The sequence below is a fragment of the Hemitrygon akajei genome, chromosome 13, assembly GCF_048418815.1.
Source record: "Hemitrygon akajei chromosome 13, sHemAka1.3, whole genome shotgun sequence".
In the NCBI taxonomy this organism is placed as follows: domain Eukaryota; kingdom Metazoa; phylum Chordata; class Chondrichthyes; order Myliobatiformes; family Dasyatidae; genus Hemitrygon; species Hemitrygon akajei.
Window position 1 is genome coordinate 49,620,859 of NC_133136.1, and position 23,897 is coordinate 49,644,755.

The 23,897-nt window shown below is 40.2% G+C and overlaps 2 protein-coding genes across 6 annotated transcripts in view; one reads left to right on the forward strand and one right to left on the reverse strand.

The window, feature by feature from the left end:
* The window catches only part of slc7a2 (solute carrier family 7 member 2), a 131,229-nt gene extending 129,164 nt beyond the window's left edge, over window positions 1-2,065 (reverse strand). Inside the window, exon 1 of one of the 4 annotated variants that reach the window (XM_073064579.1) lies at window positions 1,957-2,065. Coding sequence is in view for 1 of the 4 variants with exons in the window: in XM_073064577.1 (XP_072920678.1) it covers window positions 1,804-1,806 (3 nt within the window). In the remaining 3 variants the exon portion in view is untranslated. Of the gene's footprint in view, window positions 1-1,255; window positions 1,342-1,803; window positions 1,825-1,956 lie in introns of those variants that run through there. The other 3 variants (XM_073064577.1, XM_073064582.1, XM_073064580.1) reach the window with 3 other exon arrangements.
* A 17,750-nt stretch (window positions 2,066-19,815) lies between these two features.
* The window catches only part of mtmr7b (myotubularin related protein 7b), a 112,394-nt gene continuing 108,312 nt past the window's right edge, over window positions 19,816-23,897 (forward strand). The window contains exon 1 of one of the 2 annotated variants that reach the window (XM_073064586.1): window positions 19,816-20,028. In XM_073064586.1, the coding sequence (XP_072920687.1) occupies window positions 20,005-20,028 (24 nt within the window). In that variant the 5' untranslated portion in view covers window positions 19,816-20,004. The remainder of the gene's footprint in view (window positions 20,029-23,897) is intronic. The other variant, XM_073064588.1, reaches the window with a different exon arrangement.

Here is a 23,897-nt window from a genome sequence, read left to right on the forward strand (position 1 = left end):
GGAAGTAAAGAACAATCACTATACATTGTCTAGATTTAGTGCAAGTACCACCACTCCTTTCAGACTGGTCACAAACAATGCCAATTTAATATGGAAGCTGCATTGAGCCTACTGAGATGTGCAAACCAGATTTACTTCAGTAAATATGCTTCCCATTTGAAGAAATGGGACTCCCTTAAACCAAAAAATGTTGAAAATATTTAGCAGACAAAAATATACCTGTGTAAATTAAAACAGAATTAATGTTTCAGAACAAATTTTCTTGTCAGTACATCAAAATATTAACTCACTCTTCTCATATATGCTGCCTGATCTGTTGAGTGTTTCCTGCATTTTCTCTTTATGTTTCTGATTTAGTTTTCTCTCTCAAATTGTCCTGACATTAGTAACAATCAACAACACTCTACATTTGCAAATGGTAATGCAATTAAGAGAATAAACTGAAATAAAATTATATTATTTTATGCACGAGGCACAGGTTTCACTGCATTTCTCAGAGACCATACAATAAGCTCTTCAACACTTTTGTAAATCAATGTAGAAATTAAATGATAACAATGTTTTCCATAAATCCCTGTTTCAAAGATGATATAATTATTCATCTTTTGTATATGGATTCATTTTTGCACATTTGAATATTTTTTGTCTTGCATTGTACTGCAGCCTCAAAACAACAAATGTCACAACATATGTCATTGATAATAAATCTGATTCTTATACCACTGAGAAACGACTACGACCAATCACAAAAAACGGACAACACAACAAAACAGATAGTCTTGGAAAAATAAAATAAATAACCATTAATGATACATCACTAATTATTTGCTATATATGACTTATCTGATTTCCCAAATGTATACAGTATTACTATACAATCTTTGTTCTGTATTCATGTTCATTTTTAGAACTTTAGATCACTTTTCTAAAGCTTACTTAACATTCTGGCTAAGCGTTGACAAATATTGTCATTTATTCCCACACGGCTACAAAAGTGATGCAGCCAAAGAACTGCGATGGCTTCTGCTCAAACTGAATTCGTCCTCAGCACCTTCCCACCACAGCTAAACTGGAGACAACAGACTGTTAGGCGAAGTGCTGACTTGCCAAAGTGAAGCCGGGGCTTTAAATCCCGATGAGCTATCATAGCAGAAATAATGGCCAGTGTGCAGACATATCCCACTGGCTGGTCAGAAGAATGTGCATGATGAGACACACATTCCCCATTAGCCCCCTTTCCCTCCCGTCCCTTTACCTGTTGCCTTTACAGAAGTTTTGTGCTCCAGGAAGAAACGCGTATTCCTTGTGTAAATCCTGTTCTAAGTTTTCAGAGTGTGAACTATCCTACCACAATTCTATGCTCAGAAAGTTATTCCTCTTCCAACCACGCAGCCAATCATAAACCAGTATTCAAAGGAGAATAATGAGGGAGGAGAAAAGAATGAAATAACTTTAAAACAACTAAAACAAAGACACACTTGAAAGTGAAATTTGGGGCGAACTTCTCGAGGCGCACATTGACCGATTCAGTAATAAACAATTGAATTATTATATACGTACTGAATCCAAGCACGCGACCTCTATGTTTTTAAGTTTTAGCCTGACAGTCCTAATGAAAAGTACGAACTTTTATCCTGCGTTATTACCTGTGTAATAACTGTCAACTAAACTGTCCTAAATGCACTCGTCAATGCTTCCCGGATACTGCAATAATTCACTGTGAAACAGATTGCTTTTGGACAGCATGCCATACTTAATAGACGTAAAGACACCAACAAAACTTCAGGAGAGTTCAGCACTAACCATCGGCTGGGGTACACAGTGTCACACAAGCAAGAGCACAAGCCGATCGTTGTGTTCGTAAACGGGGGGAGAGAAAAAAGACCTCAGACTGCCCCTTTTGTACAGCATTTCCAAACATCCACGAGTAACTTTTGTTTCAATAAAAAGGGTCACCTGCGAGTAGGAAACGGTTCCAAGCGTGCAGCGAACTGCTTGCCGTTGCGCCGGGCGAATCTGTGGAGACGACGGAAAAGGCGGCGCGGCGCGGCGGGGCGGCTGCGGTCACATATAAAGCGGGCAGCGCGGCCACGTGCACACCCTCCACGCAACGCCAGTGCCGTGCGCGCCCAGCGGCGATGGCCGCGAGCCTCCCCTCAGCCCAGTACGACCTTGCCACGCCAAAACAACAACTTCACCTTTCCAGGGCGGCAATTATGTGTCCGACTCACCTACCACTGGCCCTGCTGCCCACTTCTTTTGTGTGGTGTGTCTTTTAAAAATGTGATTTTCATAGTACGAACTAATCCGGTCACTCAGGAAAAACAAGTTACAACTGCGAGACAATATGTGTGAAGATCTGCAAAGTCGGTCCTTCACGATGACTGAATGAAGTTAGATCCCTTTATACTACAAAAGGAGATCAAGGTTTTTAGAAATGATATTTCACCGTGCAGCGTTTCTGTAAAAACAAAAACGCAAACCCATAGGCACTATAGACTACGCGCAAGAAATATTTACAGTCTCGTGTGGGGAGGGTGGCGAGAGCGGAGAGGCACAACTCACCATTACAGTACCTAACCAGTCATTCTTGCCCACCTAAATGACAATTTCTACTGCAATTAAGATCCAATGTTGGATGGATGGATTGTCATATACAATGAAACTCTCTGCTCGCTTGGAGCTGACAGTAAACAAGATAAATGGCAATATTAAATACTACAATAACTATAACAATCGGTGCAAAGCAATGGTGGCAATGGTGAAGCAGTGCAAAAGCAAATGCTAAAGTGACAGAATAATTAAGAGCGGTAGAATAAAGGGTTTGAGAGTGTGTCAACTTCACCTAAAAGGGGTAATTGGTTCAAAGTCTTATAGGAATGGGGAAGAAACTGTTCTTGAGTCTGGATGTTTAGACTTCAAGCTCCTGCATCTTATCCCAGCAAGAGAAGAGAAGAGAAGTGAATGGCCAGGGAGGCAGGCATCCTTGATAATATAGCACACCATGAAAATAGACTGGATGGAAGAAAGAGATGAGCCTATGGTGCACTAGACAGTCATTACCACTCTGCAGTTTCCAATATTCTGATGCCGAGCAGTCACGATACCAGGTTGAAATGAAACCCATCAGGGTAGTTTCTAAAGGACATCTAGCTTGAGAGAATCCTCATGGACAGGACAAATCTTCTCAGATGCTTAAGTATATCTGCTGATGTGAGTTCCTGATTGCATCTTTATAGAGACACTAGGAAAGGTTGCAGTTGATATAGATGCTTGAGAACTTGAAGCTGTTGGCCATCTCAATAGCAGCTCTAGTGACGAGGAAATGTTTACAATCTCCCTCTTCCCTGTCTCCCCAGCTTCCTTAAGCCAACAACCAGGTCTTTCATCTTACTGACTTTAAGGCAGGGGTTCCCAACCTGGGGTCCATGGAACCTTTATTTAATGATATTGGACCATGGCATAAAAAAGGTTGGAAACCCTGCTTGATAGGCTAGCTGGTTCCCTGACACCATGACACAAAGTTTGCAGTCTCTTTCCTGTACTCCATCTCTTCATTGTTGATCCAGCTGATAACCAGGGTGACATCAGCTAACTTGAATATTGAATTGGTGATGTATTTGGCCACATAGGCATGGTTATAAAGGGAGAAGAGCAAACTTGAAAGTAAATTGATTATCAAAGTAGATATATGTCACCATATGTAACCTTGAGATACATTTTCTTCTGGACATTCACAATAGAACAAAGAAATACAATAGAAACAATGAAAAACTACACACAAAGACTGACAGACAACCAATGTGAAAAAGAAGACAAACTATACAAATACAATAATAATAATAATAAATAAATAGATAAACTAATAAATACTATTGAGAATTAGTTGTAAAATCCTTGAAGATGAGTCCATAAATTGAGGAATCAGTTAAGTGTTGAGGTGAGTGAAGTTATCCATGCAGGCTCAGGATCAGCATCGATAACCTCACTTATAACTGTTGCTGAATTTCATGGAGTAGGACCTAAGGCTCTTGTACCTCCTCCTATACACTGATTTGTCACCACTTGTGATTCGGCCAACAACAGCGGCAGCATAGATGAATTTAAGTATGGTGTTGGAGCTGTACTTAGTATCACAGTCATAAATATAAGGTGAATAGAGCAGTAGACAAAGCATCAATATTGAAGGCCAGGGTAGATGAAATGTTATGGCCAATTCTAATGAAAGTATGCCATTCAGAAAGTCTAGAGACATTAAAGACATTAAGCTCATCTGGAAGAGATGATTTGTTGCCAGAGGTCACCCTTGATTTTGCTTATAGCCGGTGATTGTATTCAAGCCCTGTTACAGTTGCCTGGTATTTGCCTGATAGAATTGAACCTCCAGCTTGCTGTGGTCTTCTCTCTTGGTATGATGGTGTTACAGGTTTCTTGCATAGTGCAGCACCATCCCTCCTGAAACGAGATAGATAAACAATTCTTCCATCTTTGTAATTTCTACATGAGATCTGCTTTCATTGTACATCGGACAAATGATCTTCAGTCCTTGATTCACACTTGACATGGAGCATCCTAGTCTTCTCAATCAGACTACCTCAGCCTTTGCTTTTGGAAAAACTTAATGTTGCGGAACAAACACTGGAGACAATTGAGCTCCTCTGTTACCTAAATGAGAGTGCTCACATCAACTGTCTGATTCAACATGTCTAGGGAGGCTATTTGGGTGGAATTGAGGAATGGGAAAGGTGTAGTAACACTTATAGGGGTGTATTATAGACTACCTACTGGGGAGCGAGAATTGAAGGAGCAAATTTGCAAGGAGATAGCAGATACTTTTAGTAAGCACAGGGTTGTGATTGTGGGAGATTTTAATTTTCCACACATAGACTGGGAAGCCCATACTGTAAAAGGGATGGATGGTTTGGAGTTTGTAAAATGTGTGCAGGATAGTTTTTTGCAGCAATACATAAAGGTACCAACTAGGGAAGGGGCAGTGTTGGATCTTCTGTTAGGGAATGAAATAGGTCAGGTGATGGAGGTACGTGTTGGGGAGCACTTCGGGTCCAGTGATCACAATGCCATTAGTTCCAATATAATTATGGAGAAGGATAGGACTGGACCCAGGGTTGAGATTTTTGATTGGAGAAAGGCTAAGTTTGAGGATTAGAAGGAGTGCAAAAGGTTTTAGAAGAAGTGGATTGGGACAATTTGTTTTATGGGAAGGATGTAATAGAGAAATGGCGGTCATTTAAAGGTGAAATTTTGAGGGTACAGAATCTTTATGTTCCTGTTAGGTTGAAGGGAAAGGTTAAAAGTTTGAGAGAGCCATAGTTTTCAAGGGATATTGGAAACTTGGTTAGGAAAAAGAGAGATATCTCCAATAAATATAGGCAGCATGGAGTAAATGAGGTGCTCAAGGAATATAAAGAATGTAAGAAGAATCTTAAGAAATTAGCAAAGCTAAAAGAAGATACGAGGTTGCTTTGGCAAGTAAGGTGAAAATAAATCCAAAGGGTTTCTACAGTTATATTAATAGCAAAAGGATAGTGAGGGATAAAATTGGTCCCTTAGAGAATCAGAGTGGACAGCTATGTGTGGAGCCGAAAGAGATGGGGGAGATTTTGAACAATTTCTTTTCTTTGGTATTCACTAAGGAGAAGGATATTGAATTGTGTAAGATAAGGGAAACAAGCAGGAAAGTTATGAAAACTATAATGATTAAAGGGGAGGAAGTACTTGCGCTTTTAAGGAATATAAAAGTGGCTAAATCTCTGGGTCCTGACAGGATATTCCCTAGGACCTTGAGGGAGGTTAGTGTAGAAATAGCAGGGACTCTGACAGAAATATTTCAAATGTCATTAGAAACAGGGATGGTGCTGGAGGATTGGTGTATTGCTCATGTGGTTCCATTGTTTAAAAAGGGTTCTAAGAGTAAACCTAGCAATTATAGGCCTATCAGTTTGACATCAGTGGTGGGTAATATTAATAGAAAGTATTCTTGGAGATGGTATATATAATTATCTGGATAGACAGGGTCTGATTAGGAACAGTCAACATGGATTTGTGCGTGGAAGGTCAAGTTTGACAAATCGTATTGAATTTTTTGAAGAGGTTATGAGGAAAGTTGACGAGGGTAAAGCAGTGGATGTTGTCTATATGGACTTCAGTAAGGCCTTTGACAAGGTTCTGCATGGAAGGTTAGTTAGGAAGGTTCAATCGTTAGGTATTAATATTGAAGTAGTAAAATGGATTCAACAGTGGCTGGATGGGAGATGCCAGAGAGTAGTGGTGGATAACTGGTTGTCAGGTTGGAGGCCGGTGACTAGTGGTGTGCCTCAGGGATCTATACTGAATCCAATGTTGTTTGTCATGTACATTAATGATCTGGATGATGAGGTGGTAAATGGGATTAGTAAGTATGCAGATGATACTAAGGTAGGTGGCGTTGTGGATAATGAAGTAGGTTTTCAAAGCTTGCAGAGAGATTTAGGCCAGTTAGAAGAGTGGGCTGAACGATGGCAGATGGAGTTTAATGCTGATAAGTGTGAGGTACTACATTTTGGTAGGAATCATCTAAATAGGACATACATGGTAAATGGTAGGGCATTGAAGAATGCAGTAGAACAGAGTGATCTAGGAATAATGGTGCATAGTTCCCTGAAGGTGGAGTCTCATGTGGATAGGGTGGTGAAGAAAGCTTTTGGTATGCTGACCTTTATAAATCAGAGCATTGAGTATAGGAGTTGGGATGTAATGTTAAAATTGTACGAGGCATTGGTAAGGCCGAATTTGGAGTATTGTGTACAGTTTTGGTCACCGAATTACAGGAAAGATATCAACAAAATAGAGAGAGTACAGAGAAGATTTACTAGAATGTTACCTGGGTTTCAGCACTTAAGTTACAGGGAAAGGTTGAACAAGTTAGGTCTTTATTCTTTGGAGCGTAGAAGATTGAGGAGGGACTTGATAGAGGTATTTAAAATTATGAGGGGGATAGATAGAGTTGACGTGGATAGGCTTTTTCCATTGAGAGTAGGGGAGATTCAAACAGGAGGACATGAGTTGAGAGTTAGGGGGCAAAAGTTTAAGGGTAACATGAGAGAGAATTTCTTTACTCAGAGAGTGGTAGCCGTGTGGAATGAGCTTCCAGTAGAAGTGGTAGAGGCAGGTTCGGTATTGTAATTTAAAGTAAAATTGGATAGGTATATGGACAGGAAAGGAATGGAGGGTTATGGGCTGAGTGTGGGTCAGTGGGACTAGGTGAGAGTAAGCGTGTTATGGTCCGGTCCAGAGCCCGCATTCTGGGTCTTGATCCGGTCCGTGGACTTCAGACTCCGGGTTTTGTAGCCGTCCCTCCTTTCACCCTTGAGCCCAAGTAGTCACACCTGTGGATCATCGTGGCTTGTTTGGACTCAAGGAGGCGCACCTGAAGCCCATTGGCTGGCAGTGTATATAGGGGGCTCTGGGACTGAGTGGAGTTGGGTTGTTGTTATGCTTATCCTGTTTCTCTGGTTGCCCTGGCATGGATTTCCCCTTGTTAAAGATGAGTTCTTTGATTAAGTCTGGTAGTTACCCTGGACCTAGTTCCCTTCTTATCCCTTGCCTCCATTGGGCAAGCCTAGCTGGACTGCTGTTGTCTGGTGGGGGACTCTGCCCCTTTCCATCCCTCGCTGCCAATGGGTTGTGCCCTGCAACCTACCCAGGTGCCCTGTGACCTGCTCAGGCCCGTGTTTCTGCCTGGGAGGTCTGGGCCCTGCCCAGGAGTTATGCAGCCCACCCAGTGAACTCCTAGACCCTGCCTGCCTGAACTCTAAGACTCTCTCAGAACCCCAGCATCACCTTGAACATCACGTGCCTCATGCACACCACGGTCACCACCTCTTGTCTATTGTTTAGTTGTTCCCATCCTGCCCCTAGTACTTCAGTGCCTGTGACCTGCAATTGGGTCCAGCCTCCTGTCCCCTTATGACAAAGCGTTCAGCACGGACTAGAAGGGCTGAGATGGCCTGTTTCTGTGCTGTAATTGTTATATGGTTATATGAAGCCAATGTGCAAGAGTAAAACTGCTGCAGCATGGTTTCACAGAGAAGAAGAAAATTAAGATTCAGGTTTATAGTGCTATCATAATTCTTACACTCTTCTAAAGCATGATACCTGAGTGGCCATATAGATAATGTCTCAAGAGTCTGGAGAGGTACTGATAACAATACTTCCAGAAAAATCTTCCCACCAAATGATCACCACACTAAAGTCATCATTCCCCTAAGTCAAATAACCAACATACATAAAAAATAGATATAGTCACATAAAATGCTGAAGGAACTCAGCAGGCCAGGCAATATCTATGGAAAAAAAGTACAGCAGACATTTTGAACCAAAACCCTTTGGCAGGACTCCCTGGCCTGCTGAGTTCCTCTAGCATTTTGTGTGTGTTCAGATTTCCAGCATCTGTAGATTTTCTCTTGTTTGAGATATAGTTGCCACAAGCTTGCAGGAGCAAGCCATAGAGCTGCGGCCAGCTTCAGAAGAAATGTCTTAAGGTTGAAAAAAGAAACAAGAGGAATGACAATGTAGGAACATGCTCCAACAAAGCTTCAACAACAAAATAACCTATAACAAATTGTCTGGATCTGTTAATGAGTTTATAAATCCAGGACTGGACTGAACAGTCAATTCTGGAACCCCTTGATCATCCTCAAATTGAGGGATTACTGATGAAAGAAAACATTGTGGCAGCACAGGAGACTATAAACTTATTATGAATCATACAATTCAGAATGCCTCAACAATATTCCAACCTAAGGAGAGAGAAAAACCCCTGGTATACAAAGGTGGAAATTTTACGGAGGTCAATTTTGAAAGTTTTGTAAGGGAAAATAAGATCTGCAAATTTCATCTAAAAGGGATCTGCTCTGATTTTAATCTAATGTACATGTATCGTGTATTTTCCTGCAAACATTTTGTTACCTTGTTTGTTTTTACTGTTTCTTTCTCTTCCACATGAGTTTCAAATGTTTTATTTTTATCCTGCTATTGAAATTCAGCCCAATCATGAATCTTTGCCACCTTTCTTGTACACATCCTGTTCTATTGGCCTACAACCTAGGAATAATTAATTAATACAATTCAATATAGTGGGCCTTTGAGCCAAACAGGAAAAACACTAATTACGACATGCTGCAACATGTTCAGCAAAATAAATTGCTTGCGATTAAAGCTGCTTGATCGGTTCTGAAATTATATAACTTAGAAGAGTTTATATTAACTTTATTGCATTTAATGACTATATTCCATAGATTTTCATGTTTCAATTAAAATGTTTACTTTTATTTTAAGTGTTGTAGCTGTCCAGATGTAAATATTCTTTCATTTTGTTCTGTCATTGTCACAACTTCCTTGCTTTTTTAACAGCATCTACACATTGAACAGAAACATCTCTAGCCCACTGTTGATGAATTAAACCATTTAATGAAGGAAATTACATCTGAGCTTGCACTATAACTAAATACACTGCAACCTGAGAAAGACAAAGACCTAGGAATTATATCGGACAATGATTTTAACTTTGACACAATATGACTGAAACTAAACTTACCATGCAATGAAATGTAACAGTGACCATCCCTGTGTTGGTTTGTGTCATCAGAATCAGAATCAGGTTTAATATCACTGGCATATGTCGTGAGATCTGTTACCTTTGCGGCAGCAATCCAATACATGATACTATAGAGGAAAAAACACTAAATCACAGCAAGCATATATGTATATTAAATATTTAAATTGAATACATAGTGTAAAAACAAATAAAAAAGTAGTGAGGTAATGTTTATAGGCTCAATGTCCATTTAGAAATTGGATGGCAGCAGGCAAGAAGTTGTTCCTGAATCGCTGAGTGTGTGCTTTCAGGCTTCTGTACCTCCTACCTGATGGTAACAGTGAGAAGAGGGCATGGCCTGGATGATGGGAGTCCTTAATGATGGATTCCAGAAGTTCAACTAGCCATTTTCAGACATGAGTGATAACTGCGTCAGATTCATATCATTCTGTCGTTCCCTGTCCAATGATTCTTGGAGATTTGCACTAGAAATAATATTCGGAAAATTACAAAGAAAATTAGACCGTATTGTCCCAGATTGGGCACATCCAGGAAATCCAGGTCTCTATTGTACAGCACTGAACAGGATCCTCATAAAGATACATCCCAGATTTGCTCTATAACCTTTGAGGACCATCCAGGGCAGTTTTGATTCACTCAACCAATCTTCCCTCCACTCTAAAAGTGGCGCATTGCACCCCAGTGATAATAATAAAAAAAGTAAGCTTACTCATGCAAAAAGTATTAACCAAAAACCGATCTGTAGAAAAAAAATCTATAACAGGAATGTCCGTGCGTCGCAGGTTTTTGCCAGTCAGATTACAGTTGACACTCGTGCACTACAGAGTTGAGCTTTGTTTGTCCTTTGTGAACATTTGCAGTTTTGTACTTTTTACATTCTTAATTTTACGTTCAGTTACCCATCACAGTGCAAAAGAAAATGAGCAAAAGAAAAGCAGAAAGTGATAGTAAGTGTGAATTCAATGAACAGTGGGAAAATGAGTTCTTATTTATAGCGCGTCTGTCAGGAAAGAAGACATGATCTTAATAGACACTATAATACACAACATCAGACTGAAATAGATGGAAAACTGAAGCTAATGCTTGGGTTTGAGTTACAAAAAGAATATGTGATTAAGAAAAAGGAAGAAATTAAAAGAGGACAAAATAGATTTGGTAAAAGTCTCATTAAGGTAAGTAACGTTTATCTTGTTTTTATATTAAATCAATATATCATGTAAAAATGCTAAATATATCTATATTAACATATTTTTACAAGAATTGAATGGGGGTACAAGAGTTGTATGGCGCATCTGAACTCGTGCGTGAAAAAATTGACTCATGGAATGTAAAAGGTTGGCCACCCATGCTCTAGGTACTCCCACTACTATCATTCCAAATCCTAATCCCACCTCTCATCTAGTGATCCAAGACCCAACGCACGCTCACACCTCCCCAACTGATCAATTAGTTGCCAACCACTACCCAAAATGTACCACCATTGGACTTAAGTAAAAAAAAATGAACAGTCCGATTTCTAAATTACCCCTCCAATCAATTTCCATACTGATGCCCACCTCAACTCACTACTTTCTCTCTTAATCCTCTGGGGCTCAAACGCCATCTCCACCTTCTCCTTCGACTCCTTGAACGATCAGCAACCCAAACCCTGGCTCTGATTGTAACTTCAGTCAATACCCTACTCCTCCCCACCCCACTTCAACAATAACTGAGTGACAGATTATTATTAGTGAAAGTGTGCAATATCAATTGGCTCAGAGAACTTGAGCCTGAGATGGAAATCAGTTTGGAGAGGAAGAAACATGGACAAAATCATCCTTTGTACGTACAGTCGTTAAACCTATGACCACATTATTACCTAAATTTCTTGGCAAGCTCACTTCATTTCATCCACAAATATTATACAAGACCATAAGACATAGGAGCAGAAGTAGGCTATTCGGCCCATCGAGTCTGCTCTGCCATTCAATCATGGGCTGATACAATTCTTCCAGTCATCCCCACTCCCCTGCCTTCTCCCCATACTCTTTGATGCCCTGGCTAATCAAGAACCTATCTATCTCTGCCTTAAATGCACCCAATGACTTGGCCTCCAGCCACTCATGGCAACAAATTCCACAGACTTACCACCCTCTGACTAAAGTAATTTCTCCGTATCTCAGTTCTAAAAGGACGTCCTTCAATACTGAAGTCGTGCCCTCTTGTCCTAGAATCCCCTACCATGGGAAATAACTTTGTCATATCTAATGTATTCAGGCCTTTTAACATTCGGAATGTTTCTATGAGATCCCTCCTCATTCTCCTGAACTCCAGGGAATACAGCCCAAGAGCTGCCAGACATTCCTCATATGGTAACCCTTTCATTCCTGGAATTATTCTCCTGAGTCTTCTCTGAACCCTCTCCAATGTCAGTACATCCTTTCTAAAATAAGGAGTCCAAAACTGCACACAATACTCCAAGTGTGGTCTCACAACTGCCTTACAGAGCCTTAGCATCACATCCCTGCTCTTATATTCTGTACCTCTAGAAACGAATGCCAACATTGCACTTGCCTTCTTCACAAACGACTGAACCTGGTGGTTAACATTTAGGGTAACTTGCACAAGGACTCCCAAGTCCCTTTGCATCTCAGCATTTTCAATTCTCTCCCCATCTAAATAATAGTCTGCCCGTTTATTTCTTCCACCAAAGTGCATGACCATACACTTTCCAACATTGTATGTCATTTGCCATTTCTTTGCCTATTCCCTAAACTATCTAAGTCTCTTTGCAGGCTGTTTCCTCAACACTACCTGCTCCTCCACCTATCTTTGTATCATTGGCAAATTTATCCACAAATCCATTAATACTGTAGTCCAAATCATTGACATACATTGTAAAAAGCAGTGGTCCCAACACTGACTCCTGTGGAACTCCACTGGTAACCGGCAGCCATCCAGAATAGGATCGCTTTATTCCCACTCTCTGTTTTCTGCTGACCAGCCAATGCTCCACCCATGCTAGTAACTTCCCTGTAATTCCATGGGCTCTTAACTTGCTAAGCAGCTTCATATGCAGCACCTTGTCAAAAGCCTTCAAAAATCCAAGTACACCACGTCTACTACATCTCCTTTATCTACCCTGCTTGTAACTTCCTCAAAGAATTGCAGTAGGTTAGTCAAGCAGGATTTTCCTTTCAAAAAACCATGCTAGCTTTGGCCTATTTTGTCATGTGCTTCTAGGTACTCCATAATCTCATCCCTAACAATCAATTCCAACAACTTCCCAACCACTGATATCAGGCTAACAGATCTATAGTTTCCTTTCTGCTGCCTCCCACCCTTCTTAAATAGTGGAGGAACATTTGCAATTTTCCTGTCATCAGGTACAATGCCAGAATCTATCGATTCTTAAAAGATCATCATTAATGCTTCTGCAATCTCTCCAACTACTTCCTTCAGAATCTAAGGGTGTAATCCATCACGTCCGGGAGATTTATCCACCATCAGACCATTAAGTTTCTTGAACACTTTCTCAGTCGTAATTTTCACTGTATAAACTTCACTTCCCTGACACTCTTGAATGTCTGATATACTGCAGATGTCTTCCACTGTGAAGACTGATGTAAAATATGCATTCCGTTCCTTTGTCACCTCTGTACCTCTCATTACAATATCTCCAGTGTCATTTTGTATTGGTCCTATATCTACTCAACTCTCTTTCACTCTTTATATACTTAAAAAAGCTTTTAGTATCTCCTTCGATATTAGTCACCAGCTTCCTCTCATTCATCTTTTCCTTCCTAATGACCTTCTTAGTATCCTTCTGCAAGTTTTTAAAAGCTTCCCAATCTTCTATCTTCCCACCAGCTCTGGCTTCCTTATAAGCCCTCTCTTTTGCTTTTACTTTGGCTCGGACTTCACTTGTCAGCCACAGTAGTGTCCTTCTTCCCTTTGAAACCTTCTTATATGGAATATATGTCTTGCACTTCTCTCATTTTTTCACAGAAACTCCAGCCATTGCTGCTCTGCTGTCTTTCTTGAAAATGTCCCTTTGCAGTCAACTTCGGCCACTTCCCCTCTCATGCCATTGTAATTTCCTTTATTCCACTGAAATACCAACACATTGGATTTTATTTTTTTCCCTCACAAATTCCAATGTGAACTCGATCATATTGTGATCACTGTTCCCTAAGGGTTCCTTAACCTTAAGCTCTCTTATCACCTCCGGATCATTGCACAATATCCAATCCAGCGCAGCTGATCCCCCAGGGGGCTTAACAACAAGCTGTTCTAAAAAACCATTCCTTAAACATTCTACAAATTCTCTCTATTGAGGTCCAGTACCGATCTGGTTTTCCCAATCCACTTTCATGTTAAAATTCCCAATGATTATCATGACATTGCCTCTCTGACATGCCTTTTCTATCTCCTGCTGTAATTTGTAATCCACATCCCGGCTGCTGTTTGGAGGCCTGTATACAACTGCCATTAGGGTCCTTTTACCCTTGCCATTTCTTAACTCAGCCCATAGAGACCCTACACCTTCCAATCCTATGTCATCTCTTTCCAATGATTTAGTATTATTTCTTATACACAGAGCCACGCCACCTCCTCTGCCTACTAACCTATCTTTCCAATACACCGAATATCCTTGGATGTTCAGCTCCCAATGGCAGCCATCCTTCAGCCAAGTTTCAGAGTTGGCACAATGTCATATTTGCCAGTCTGTAGCTGAATCTCAAGATTGTCTATTTTATTCCTTATGCTGCGTGCATTACAATACAACACTCTCAGTCCATTTTGTTGCTTTCTGTTTTAACTGTACCTTGCCTCTATTGCCCTGTAACTCATACCACTGGTTCTGATTAAGCCTCATCTCCTACCTGTCCTTTCTATCATCTCTGTTGTACGCTATCTTTGATTTATTTCTGTTTTCCCCTTCCTCAACCCTATCACTCCGGTTCCTATCCCCCTGCCAAATTAGTTTAAACCCTCCCTAACAGCTCCATTAAATGTGCACGCTGGGATATTGGACCCCTTTGGGTTCAGGTGTAACCCGTCCTTTTTGTACATGTCGTACCTCCCCCAGAAGAGGCCCCAATGATCCAGGAATCTGAATCCCTGCCACCTGCACCAGTCTCTCAGACACACATTATTATGCCTGATCATGCTATTCTTGCACTCGATAGCACGTGGCACAGGCAGCAATCCTGAGATTACTACCCTGGAGTCCTGCTTTTCAGCTTTCTACCCAACTCCCTGAATTCTCTTTTCAGGACCTTCTCCCTTTTTCTACCTATGTCATTGATACCAACATATATCAAGACTTCTGGCTGTTCACCATCTCCCTTCAGAATACTCTGCACCCAGTCCGAGAGATTCCATACACTTGCACCTGGGAGGCAACACACCATGTGGGTATCTCTATCATGCTGACAGAACCTCCTTTCTGTTCCCATCACTATGGAATCCCCTATGACTACCGCATTCCTCATTTTCCCCTTTCACTTCTGCACCACGGAACCAGGCTCAGTGCCAGAGACCTGATGGCCGTGGTCATCCTATGTCAGGTCATCTCCCTCAACCGCATCCAAAACGAGATCAGTATTTGGGAAAAAAAATACACTGCATAATAGAAAATGTTACCTCTGATACTTATGAGATAAACATGAAGGCAACATTATTTTGTCATGATTTGCAAATAAAATGGGGTATTATTTTTGTTGGCATATAATTTTTAGATTGTGAAAATTTGTAAAAGCAGACATTACTGGTTCTAGGAGGATGGGCTGGACTGTATTCCCCATTTGCTTTGTAATTCAAATCAGAATCTGAATGAGGTTTATTATCACAGAATGTGTTGTGAAATTTGTTATTATGTGAAAGTAGTACAGTGCAAGAATGAAAAAAATTATAAAGAACAATACAAAATAAAATAAATAAATAATACAAAAGTGGAATATTGAGGTAATGATCATGGGTTAATGGATTGTTCCAGAAATCAGCTGGTGGAGGGGAAGAAGCTGTGTCCATCTTAAGATGAATATACGAGGAAGCAATTAAAATGCTTGGGGAAGGGACACAAAGAAAGCCACTGAGTGCTATGTTTTCCCTGCAAACTCTTCAAATGCAAGCTGCTGCACTGCAGACTGCTTTCTCAGCCAGAACTCACTCTCTGTCGTCTCCCAATAAAATGAAAGCCAAGTAGGAAAAAAACAGAATGAAGAGCAGTGGAGTAGTAAAGGAAAATAACGTGAATCAGAGGAGAGCAAAACTTAACAGCCACACAAATGACTAGAGAAGAAAACAAATTTTCTGATTTGATATGTACAATGCAGGTGTCTGACTATAACCTAAATTTTAAAAGCATCGTAATCAAAAGTCATAGCCAACAAGCATGAAAGCTTCCCCTTTAGTTCACCCAGTCAATGTCCACCATTTTAGGCTAATCCTTCCTTTTTTAAATTCTCCTCACATTTTCGGTGAATAATTTATAGCAGCCAATTAGCACTGACCTGTGTAACTTTGGGATATGGGCCAAAACTGGAGCACCTGACAGAAACCCATGCACACGCAGGAAGATATGTGCATATTCCATACATACAGTGACATTTGCCTGAATGAGTATAGCACTAACACACAAAATGCTGGAAGAGCTCAGCAGGTCAGACAGCATCAATGAAGGTGGAGGGAATGAAAAGGAATGATGTGAGAAGGCAAATTGCTGAAGAAGGAATGTGATAGAAGACAGTGGACCACGGAATAAAGAGAAGGAGGTAGAGAACCAGAGGGAGTTGATGGGCAAGTTGTGATGATGCGGAATGAAAGAGGGAAAACAAAAGAGATTAATGAACATTGATGCTACCTGGTTAGAGACTAGCATTTGTATATGTGGTATTGCTCCTCCAATCTGTGTCTGGCAATAAAGGAGGCCATAGACTGATACACCAGTGTGGCATTGGGAAGTGATATTAAAATGGGTGGCCACCAGGTTATTCTGGTTTCCCTTTCCAAATTTCATTCTCTCTCCCCAACACCTACCTTCCTCCCCCCTCACTTGGACTTAATTATTACCTGCCGTCGCTTGTTCCTCCCCCTCGACAGAACTTTTTATTCTGGCTTCTGCCCTCTTCCTTTCCAGTCTTGATGAAGGGGCTTGGTCGGAAACATCAGCTGTTCATTTCCTTCCATGGATGCTGCCTGACCTGCTGAATTCGTCTAGCATTAACACATGGTCATCTGCACAATCTCTTGTGTCTGAATATAGCATCTGCAGTTCAGAGAGCTGAACATGATCCAGCACAAAGCAACATGCTTGAATGGCATTCTATCAAACTCTCTAAGCATTCTTTCCCTCCACCACTAATGCACTAGGGCTGAGAGCACATCATCTATAAAACACATCCACACACTTGACCATCCTAATAGCACTTCCCAAAACCACAACTTCTACCACAAGAAGACCAAAAGCTGTTACACGGAGCAACTGGGGGAAAACCCAAGTGCTGGACACAGACAAGGAGACAGGGTTAAGAGGTACTTGCACAGTCACAAACCTGGAACAAATAACCAGGAGAAATCTTGACACAGAGCTCTGATATGGAGTCTGGACACTGATACAGGGTTTTCATGGAATAACTTGAAACTAGAGCTGAACTTAGAACTAACAGTTCTAAGCAGTCAGGGAATGCCATTATCACACGGGAATAGACCAATGAACTGGCAACCAGTAGTTGTGATGCCAGGGTTCTTACCCTGTAGTCTCTGATGGAAACCAGATGTGCTGTAATTAAGTGAACTAGCAGCAAATGGGAATTTAATGACTGGAATTAAGGCATAATCAAGGAGATAGGAGCAAGATGGGAGAAACCCAAATGGGACTATGACAAAAACAGCAATTGCATAGGGACACAAGACCTGCAGATTACCCTCCAAGGCATTCTGATTTGGAAGTATAGGGTCACTCATTCATTGTCACTGGAATAAATCCTGGAACTCCTTAGACAACTTTGCAGTGGGAATCCCTTCTCTAGGACTGCCACGGTCCAAGAAGGTCGTTCAGCATCATCTTTCCAAGGACAATAAATGCTGGCTTTGCCAGCAACACCTGGATTGAAAAATCTGGATTCAGGTGTAAATAGTGTGAAAAGTCACAAGAATAATCAGGGGTGACGTTGTGATAATTCTTTGTAACTTGGCTGTACATAGATCTTTCCTGGACTGCTATTAGTCATTTCTAATGAGTAGGAGCTAAAAATCTCTGCACATATTATCACTAGAATCTTGAGATCGACAACAATTTGTTACTGTGATGATCAATATTACTCAGAAGATTAGTGCTGTAATAAAGCTGAATATAGAGAAAGTGTCTGCAAAGGGGTGTTTCCCAGAAGCATCTGTGTTGCATGGTCTAGTCTTTTAATGGATGGGAGTGCTATAGGAATGAATGGAACCAAATCTCCAACTGAAAGTTGCATCAATGTCTCACCTAATAGAAAATTCTGCAAAATACATAAGGCTGCATTCTTCCTCCTTGCCCTGTTCTGAAAACCCTCCAATCCTCCCCCAGTTTTAAGGAAGGGTGCTTGAACTGAAACATTGACCGGTTTCTCTTTTCATTGATGTAGTTTGATTGTCTATGTTCTTCCAGCATCTGCAATTTTATTTGTATCCCTAGTCACACATGACTGATAGGTGGTGAGCAATTTACAAACAAGGGAGATGAAACAGGAAACTACAGTCTCTTTAGCCTAACATTTATACAGGGGGAAATGCTGGAGACTATTATGAAGATTGGAGAAAATAAACAAGAAAGTTAAAAAAAATCAACATGTTTAGCCAAAAACAATCTGGATTTCTGAAGAGGAAATCATGTTAGAAAAATCTTAATGAAGTTCCTTGAGGATCTAATTTATAGAATAAATGTGAGAGAGCTTGTAGGTATTATATACTTGGATTTTTGGAAAACTTTTGACAAAGTCCTAAGTAAATTGTGTAGCGTACAAAATTAAAGCACCTGGTGTCAAGTGTAATGTTAGATGGAATGAAGATTGCAGGAATCAATGTGGCTTTGTTGGTATGGCAGATATTAACAGCTAGGGTACCACAGGGTTCTATGCTTGAGCTGTAAAGTTATCCACTTCAGCAGACCCAATCCAATATTATTCAAATAGCAATAGATTGTGAAGACTTGTTATGTAGAGTCTTAGATGTCCTTGAAAGTCATTGAAATAAACAGGCAGACAAAGCAAGCAGGTAGGAAAGCAAGTTGTTCATTGGTCTTCGTAGTGAGAAGATTTGAGTACAGGGGAAGGGTCAGACCAGATGAAGCATTCTTGCAGATTTGATGTCCTTATCTAAGGAAGGGTATACTGCATAAGTGGGAATGTGATAAAGGTTGCCAGATGATTCCTAAGAATGCCACATGAGCATAAATTGTCCATTATTTTGTGTGTTTACTAAAGTTTAGAAGAGGAAGAGGAGATCCGATCAAAATTTACATAATTCTGATAGGATTACATACCTGGATTTTGAGAAAGTGTTTCCCCTTTGTGAGCCGTCTAGAATGAGTAGTCACAGTCTAAAGGGCAAGAAATGTACTATTTGTGAGGAAAAATGTTTTTATTCATTGATGAAGAATCTACAGAATTTGTTACTACAAAATATTTTTCGATGTACATGTGATAAATAAATCTAATCTAACCCAATCTGTAAAAGTCTGGTGTCCGATGTTTTTAAAGAGAGTGATAAATTTTCAGACATCGTAAGCATCAAAGGGAGTGGAGAAAATGGCAATTAAAATGAGCAGCCATAATTTATGTTTAAAGATTGAATAACACCAGCTTGTACTCCACCCCTCCTCTATCTTCTCATTCTGGCTTCTAGCCCCTTCCTTTCCACTCCTGATGAAGGGTCTCACTCTGAAACATCGAGCTTGTTCCCCTCCATAGGTGCGGTCTGACTTGCAGAGTTCCTCCAGCATTTTGTGTGTGTTGCTCAATCTATTCCCAGTTGCTTTTTTTACTTGCTTTTCAGTTACATTCTCCTAAAGGAAAACAGTCGCAATAACTTAATATTCGGAATGAAACTGCGTGAACTTAAAATGAATAAATTGCAGGTGATTTGTTCCGTGGTTCCATTTTATCAGCGTACACGCCGAATTAAGACTTCAAGGTAGGCATCGGGGCGTTAGGACCTGGAGGAAACAAATGCGCGGAGCTTACTGGGTGAGCACCACCTCAAGGAGCATCCATTCATCGATGGAAGCCACGGTGTTTATCTGGTGTAGGTCTAGGAAAATAAGCATCATTTTTGCAGTGAAACTCGTTCCCTTTTTGTTTTGCTGTGGATAAATAGGAACAGTAATTGTATCGCGCACATCTTGCGTTTTTTTTCCTTGGGAAGGGATGGAGTACATCAGAACCCCGAAGGTAAAGGCAGATGATCAAGATGCCGCTCGCATCACTTATCCTGTTATTACGGATGACTTTGACGTGTATTATTTTGACCTTGCAGACTGTTAAAATTTGGATTTTAATATATGCAATTGTGTTTTTTTAAACATCTGCAATTTTATCCATTTAGATGCATGCCTAGATTAAAATTGTATTAAAAACTGTTCTCTGAAGGATAATTAAAAAAATCCATTCCACATACATTTTGTGATGTATCGAGGAGCTTTGAAGGATTAATGGGCCCTAAGAAAAAAGATGACTGTACAGTTCCAAATAAAATCGCAGGTGTATGCCTGTTCCAGTATCGTCGTCTCTCACAGACTACTAAATGATAATCTGCTCCATCGATTTGAAAGAACAAATTATTATTCATTAGTCATTTCAGATCCATTTGATTAAAGCCTGCCAAAAGACACAGGCAATTTGAAGCCTTTTCGCATTCATTTTTATTGCTTGAAATAAACAATCTTAATATCATAATTTAAATTTCGAATACCACCGTCCTGATTAATGTATTAGAATGACGCTTGGAGTTTCAAGTGATACTGATAAATTAAAAAAGAAATCATGTCCTATAGCTAGTCAAATCCGTGCATAATCAGGTGAATTTTATATGGGCCATCTTAATTTGCTGCTTTGATGTCACGTAAACATATCAACAGCCATTACTGCTCCCACTGGTACTAGAGTGCAGTTGCTAAAGAATAACCCCTTGCCTGTCGTTTTGAGTATGTTAGTATACAGTACATGTCCCATCATTCTCAGCACTATTTTGTAATGTTCTCAAGGAAGACAGTACTTTAATTTTAAGTCACTTCATAGTACCATTACATAATGCCTTTTCAGCTGTTTTTGTTTTGCATGGCTATATGGCATGGCTAGTTTAATCATTTTTGTGAAATAATCCATTGTAAAATTTTCCCAAGTAAAGACAATACTATTCATATTTAGCTTGTATTTGTTTTCTCTCCCTTGCTTCATAAAATATACATTTGGGAAATTTGATTGTGTTCAAAATAAACAGTTAATTGCTGTCCATGTGACTAGTTAAATTCAATAGACTAGGAAATGGAAGTGCATTAGATGTTGATGATCACTGATCTCTAAGATGTTTCTGGCTTAGACAGTGAAAGAAAATAGTCCATGAATATTCAAAAAGGAACTGAGTGAATTTCTGCTGAGGCTTTGTATGTATACAAAGGGTAGAAATTATATCGTGTTATGCACTTAATAGTCCATGTGATTTCCTTGAACTGGTTTACATTGCCGTAGCTACAGAGGGGAGATGAAGGGTACCGAAGAAAAAATTCCTAGAACTCTCTCTTCTAATACCATCCTTACTTCTCCCAGATAGAGGGGTAGGTATCAAGTTTATGGCCATTAACCTAAGGTACAGGCTTGATAAATGTTATTTCATTATGGCATTTCAACATAATTGATTAATGGTGTGAAATCATTAAACACTTAGTCATCACATGCCTAAACTGGATGCTAGAAAGTTGTAGTATTAAATAAATACAGCACCAAATATTCTCAAAACTTTATAGTTGATATAAAAATTAAGCTTAAAGTACCTTTTTGGGCCAAAGGAGTTATTTGATTATAATGGTAATAACTTCGTAACAATTTTAATTAGGAAGATACGTAAGCAAAAAAAATCTCAAAATATAGGTTTTGGTTTTTTTTAAGTCCTGGAGGAGGTGGTGGTGAATTGCGTTCTTCAGCAGCTGTGGCACATGCAGAAATTGGGCCTACAATGCTCGAAGATGGACTGTTCCAGAATTTTAACTCTAATGTGGACATTCATCTGTGAGTTGGATAGAACTTGCAAATGATGGTGTTAATCCAAACCTGCACACTTGTCCAAGGATGTGAAAGTTACAGAGGGGTTATTCAAAGTGTTGTTGCAGTGCATTCTGTGACACAACCAAGTATGTTCTAGTGAGGGAGGGAGTGGAATTGGTTGGTAGCCTGTTGATCAATAAATTACTTTACTTTTCTGGGAGGTTGCCTTTAAGTCATATTTCTGACTTTTTTGTTCCTCTTGACCTGTACTTGTAGGAGACGGTGAAACTCGGAGAGAGTCAGGAAGTGAACTATTCAGTGCAGATAACCCCACCTCTGATCAGGTGTAGAGGCTGGGACATTCCTTTTGTGGCTGGTCTAATCGTATTTCATATCAAGTCTCAAAGAGTGATTGTAGTAGCATTTAAGTTTCAAGGGAAAGTGGGTAAATATATGTTGAAAATGGTTGTTAACCTGTGTGGCCTTTGTATTGCATGAATTTTTTTCCAAATCTGTAAGTTATCTATGTCCAGCCGGTGATATGAAGCAATTCAGAAACACAGAAAGCCTACAGCACAATACAGGTCCTTCGGCCCACAAAGTTGTGCCGTACATGTCCCAACCTTAGAAATTACTAGGCTTACCCATAGCCCTCTATTTTTCTAAGCTCTATGTACCTATCCAAAAGTCTCTTAAAAGACCCTATCATATCCACCTCCACCACCGTTGCCGGCAGCCCATTCCACGCACTCACCATTCTCTGAGTAAAAAAGACTTACCCCTGGCATCTCCTCTGTACCCGCTCCCCAGCATGCTAAACCTGTGTCCTCTTGTGGCAACCATTTCAGCCCTGGGAAAAAGCCTCTGACTATCCACACAATAGTCACAATAGCCTCTCATCATCTTGTACACCTCTATCAGGTCACCTCTCATCCTCCATTGCTGCAAGGAGAAAAGGCCGAGTTCAGACAACCTATTCTCGTAAGGCATGCTCCCCAATCCAGGCAATATCCTTGTAAATCTCCTCTGCACCCTTTCTATGGCTTCCACATTCTTTCTGTGGTGAGGTGACCAGAACTGAGCACAGTACTCCAAGTGGGGTCTGACCAGGGTCCTATATAGCTGCACCATTTGTAAAAAAAAATGCTGAAGCGAGAAAGGAACCCTTGTAACTGCATTGTTAATCTGACTGTTGAATCCATGCTGGCCATAAAGACAAAGCTCTTGGTCTACTGATTAGTGCGTGTTTACATTACATTGACATAAATTGCTTATGTTAAGAATAGGGAACTGATATTGAATGAGTCCTTTGAGATTTATAGAAGATATAGGAACAGACATAAGAAAGAAATTAGGAGGGCAAAAAGGGTCATGAAGTGACCTTAGCAAGCAGAATTAAGGAGATTTCTAAACCTTTTATGTGTATATTATAAGAAGGATTGGTATGGAGGTTTTTGTTTGTAATACAGTGGGTTCTGTTTAATTGGGGCACATTGGGACCAGTACATTTTTAATTAAGTGAGTGCCCCAATTAGTTGAAGTTACACCTGCATGTAACTTCCAAGTCTTAAGTTGCACATTCAAATGCCTTATTCCAAAACTCTCTACAGTATGCACTATTTGAAGTAAAATTGTTTAAAACAAGTTACTAGGCAATTGGAAATTATACTTCTCTTTTGCTCTGGAAATGCTAGGTTGTGCTTGAATGAGAAAGTAGGTTCATAAGTTTGCAGAAAAATTGTAGAATGAGAGGTTAGGCCCTGCGGAGTGTTGTGGAACAGTGACATAGGAGTACAGGTATATGGTTCTCTGGAGCAGCGTCTCATGTAGATGGTAGTCAAGTCACGTCACTTTTATTGTCATTTCGACCATAACTGCTGGTACAGTACATAGTAAAAATGAGACAATGTTTTTCCAGGACCATGGTGTTACATGACACAGTACAAAAACTAGACTGAACTACGTAAAAAAACAACACAGAAAAAAACTATACTAGACTACAGACCTACCCAGGACTGCATAAAGTGCACAAAACAGTGCAGGCATTGCAATAAATAATA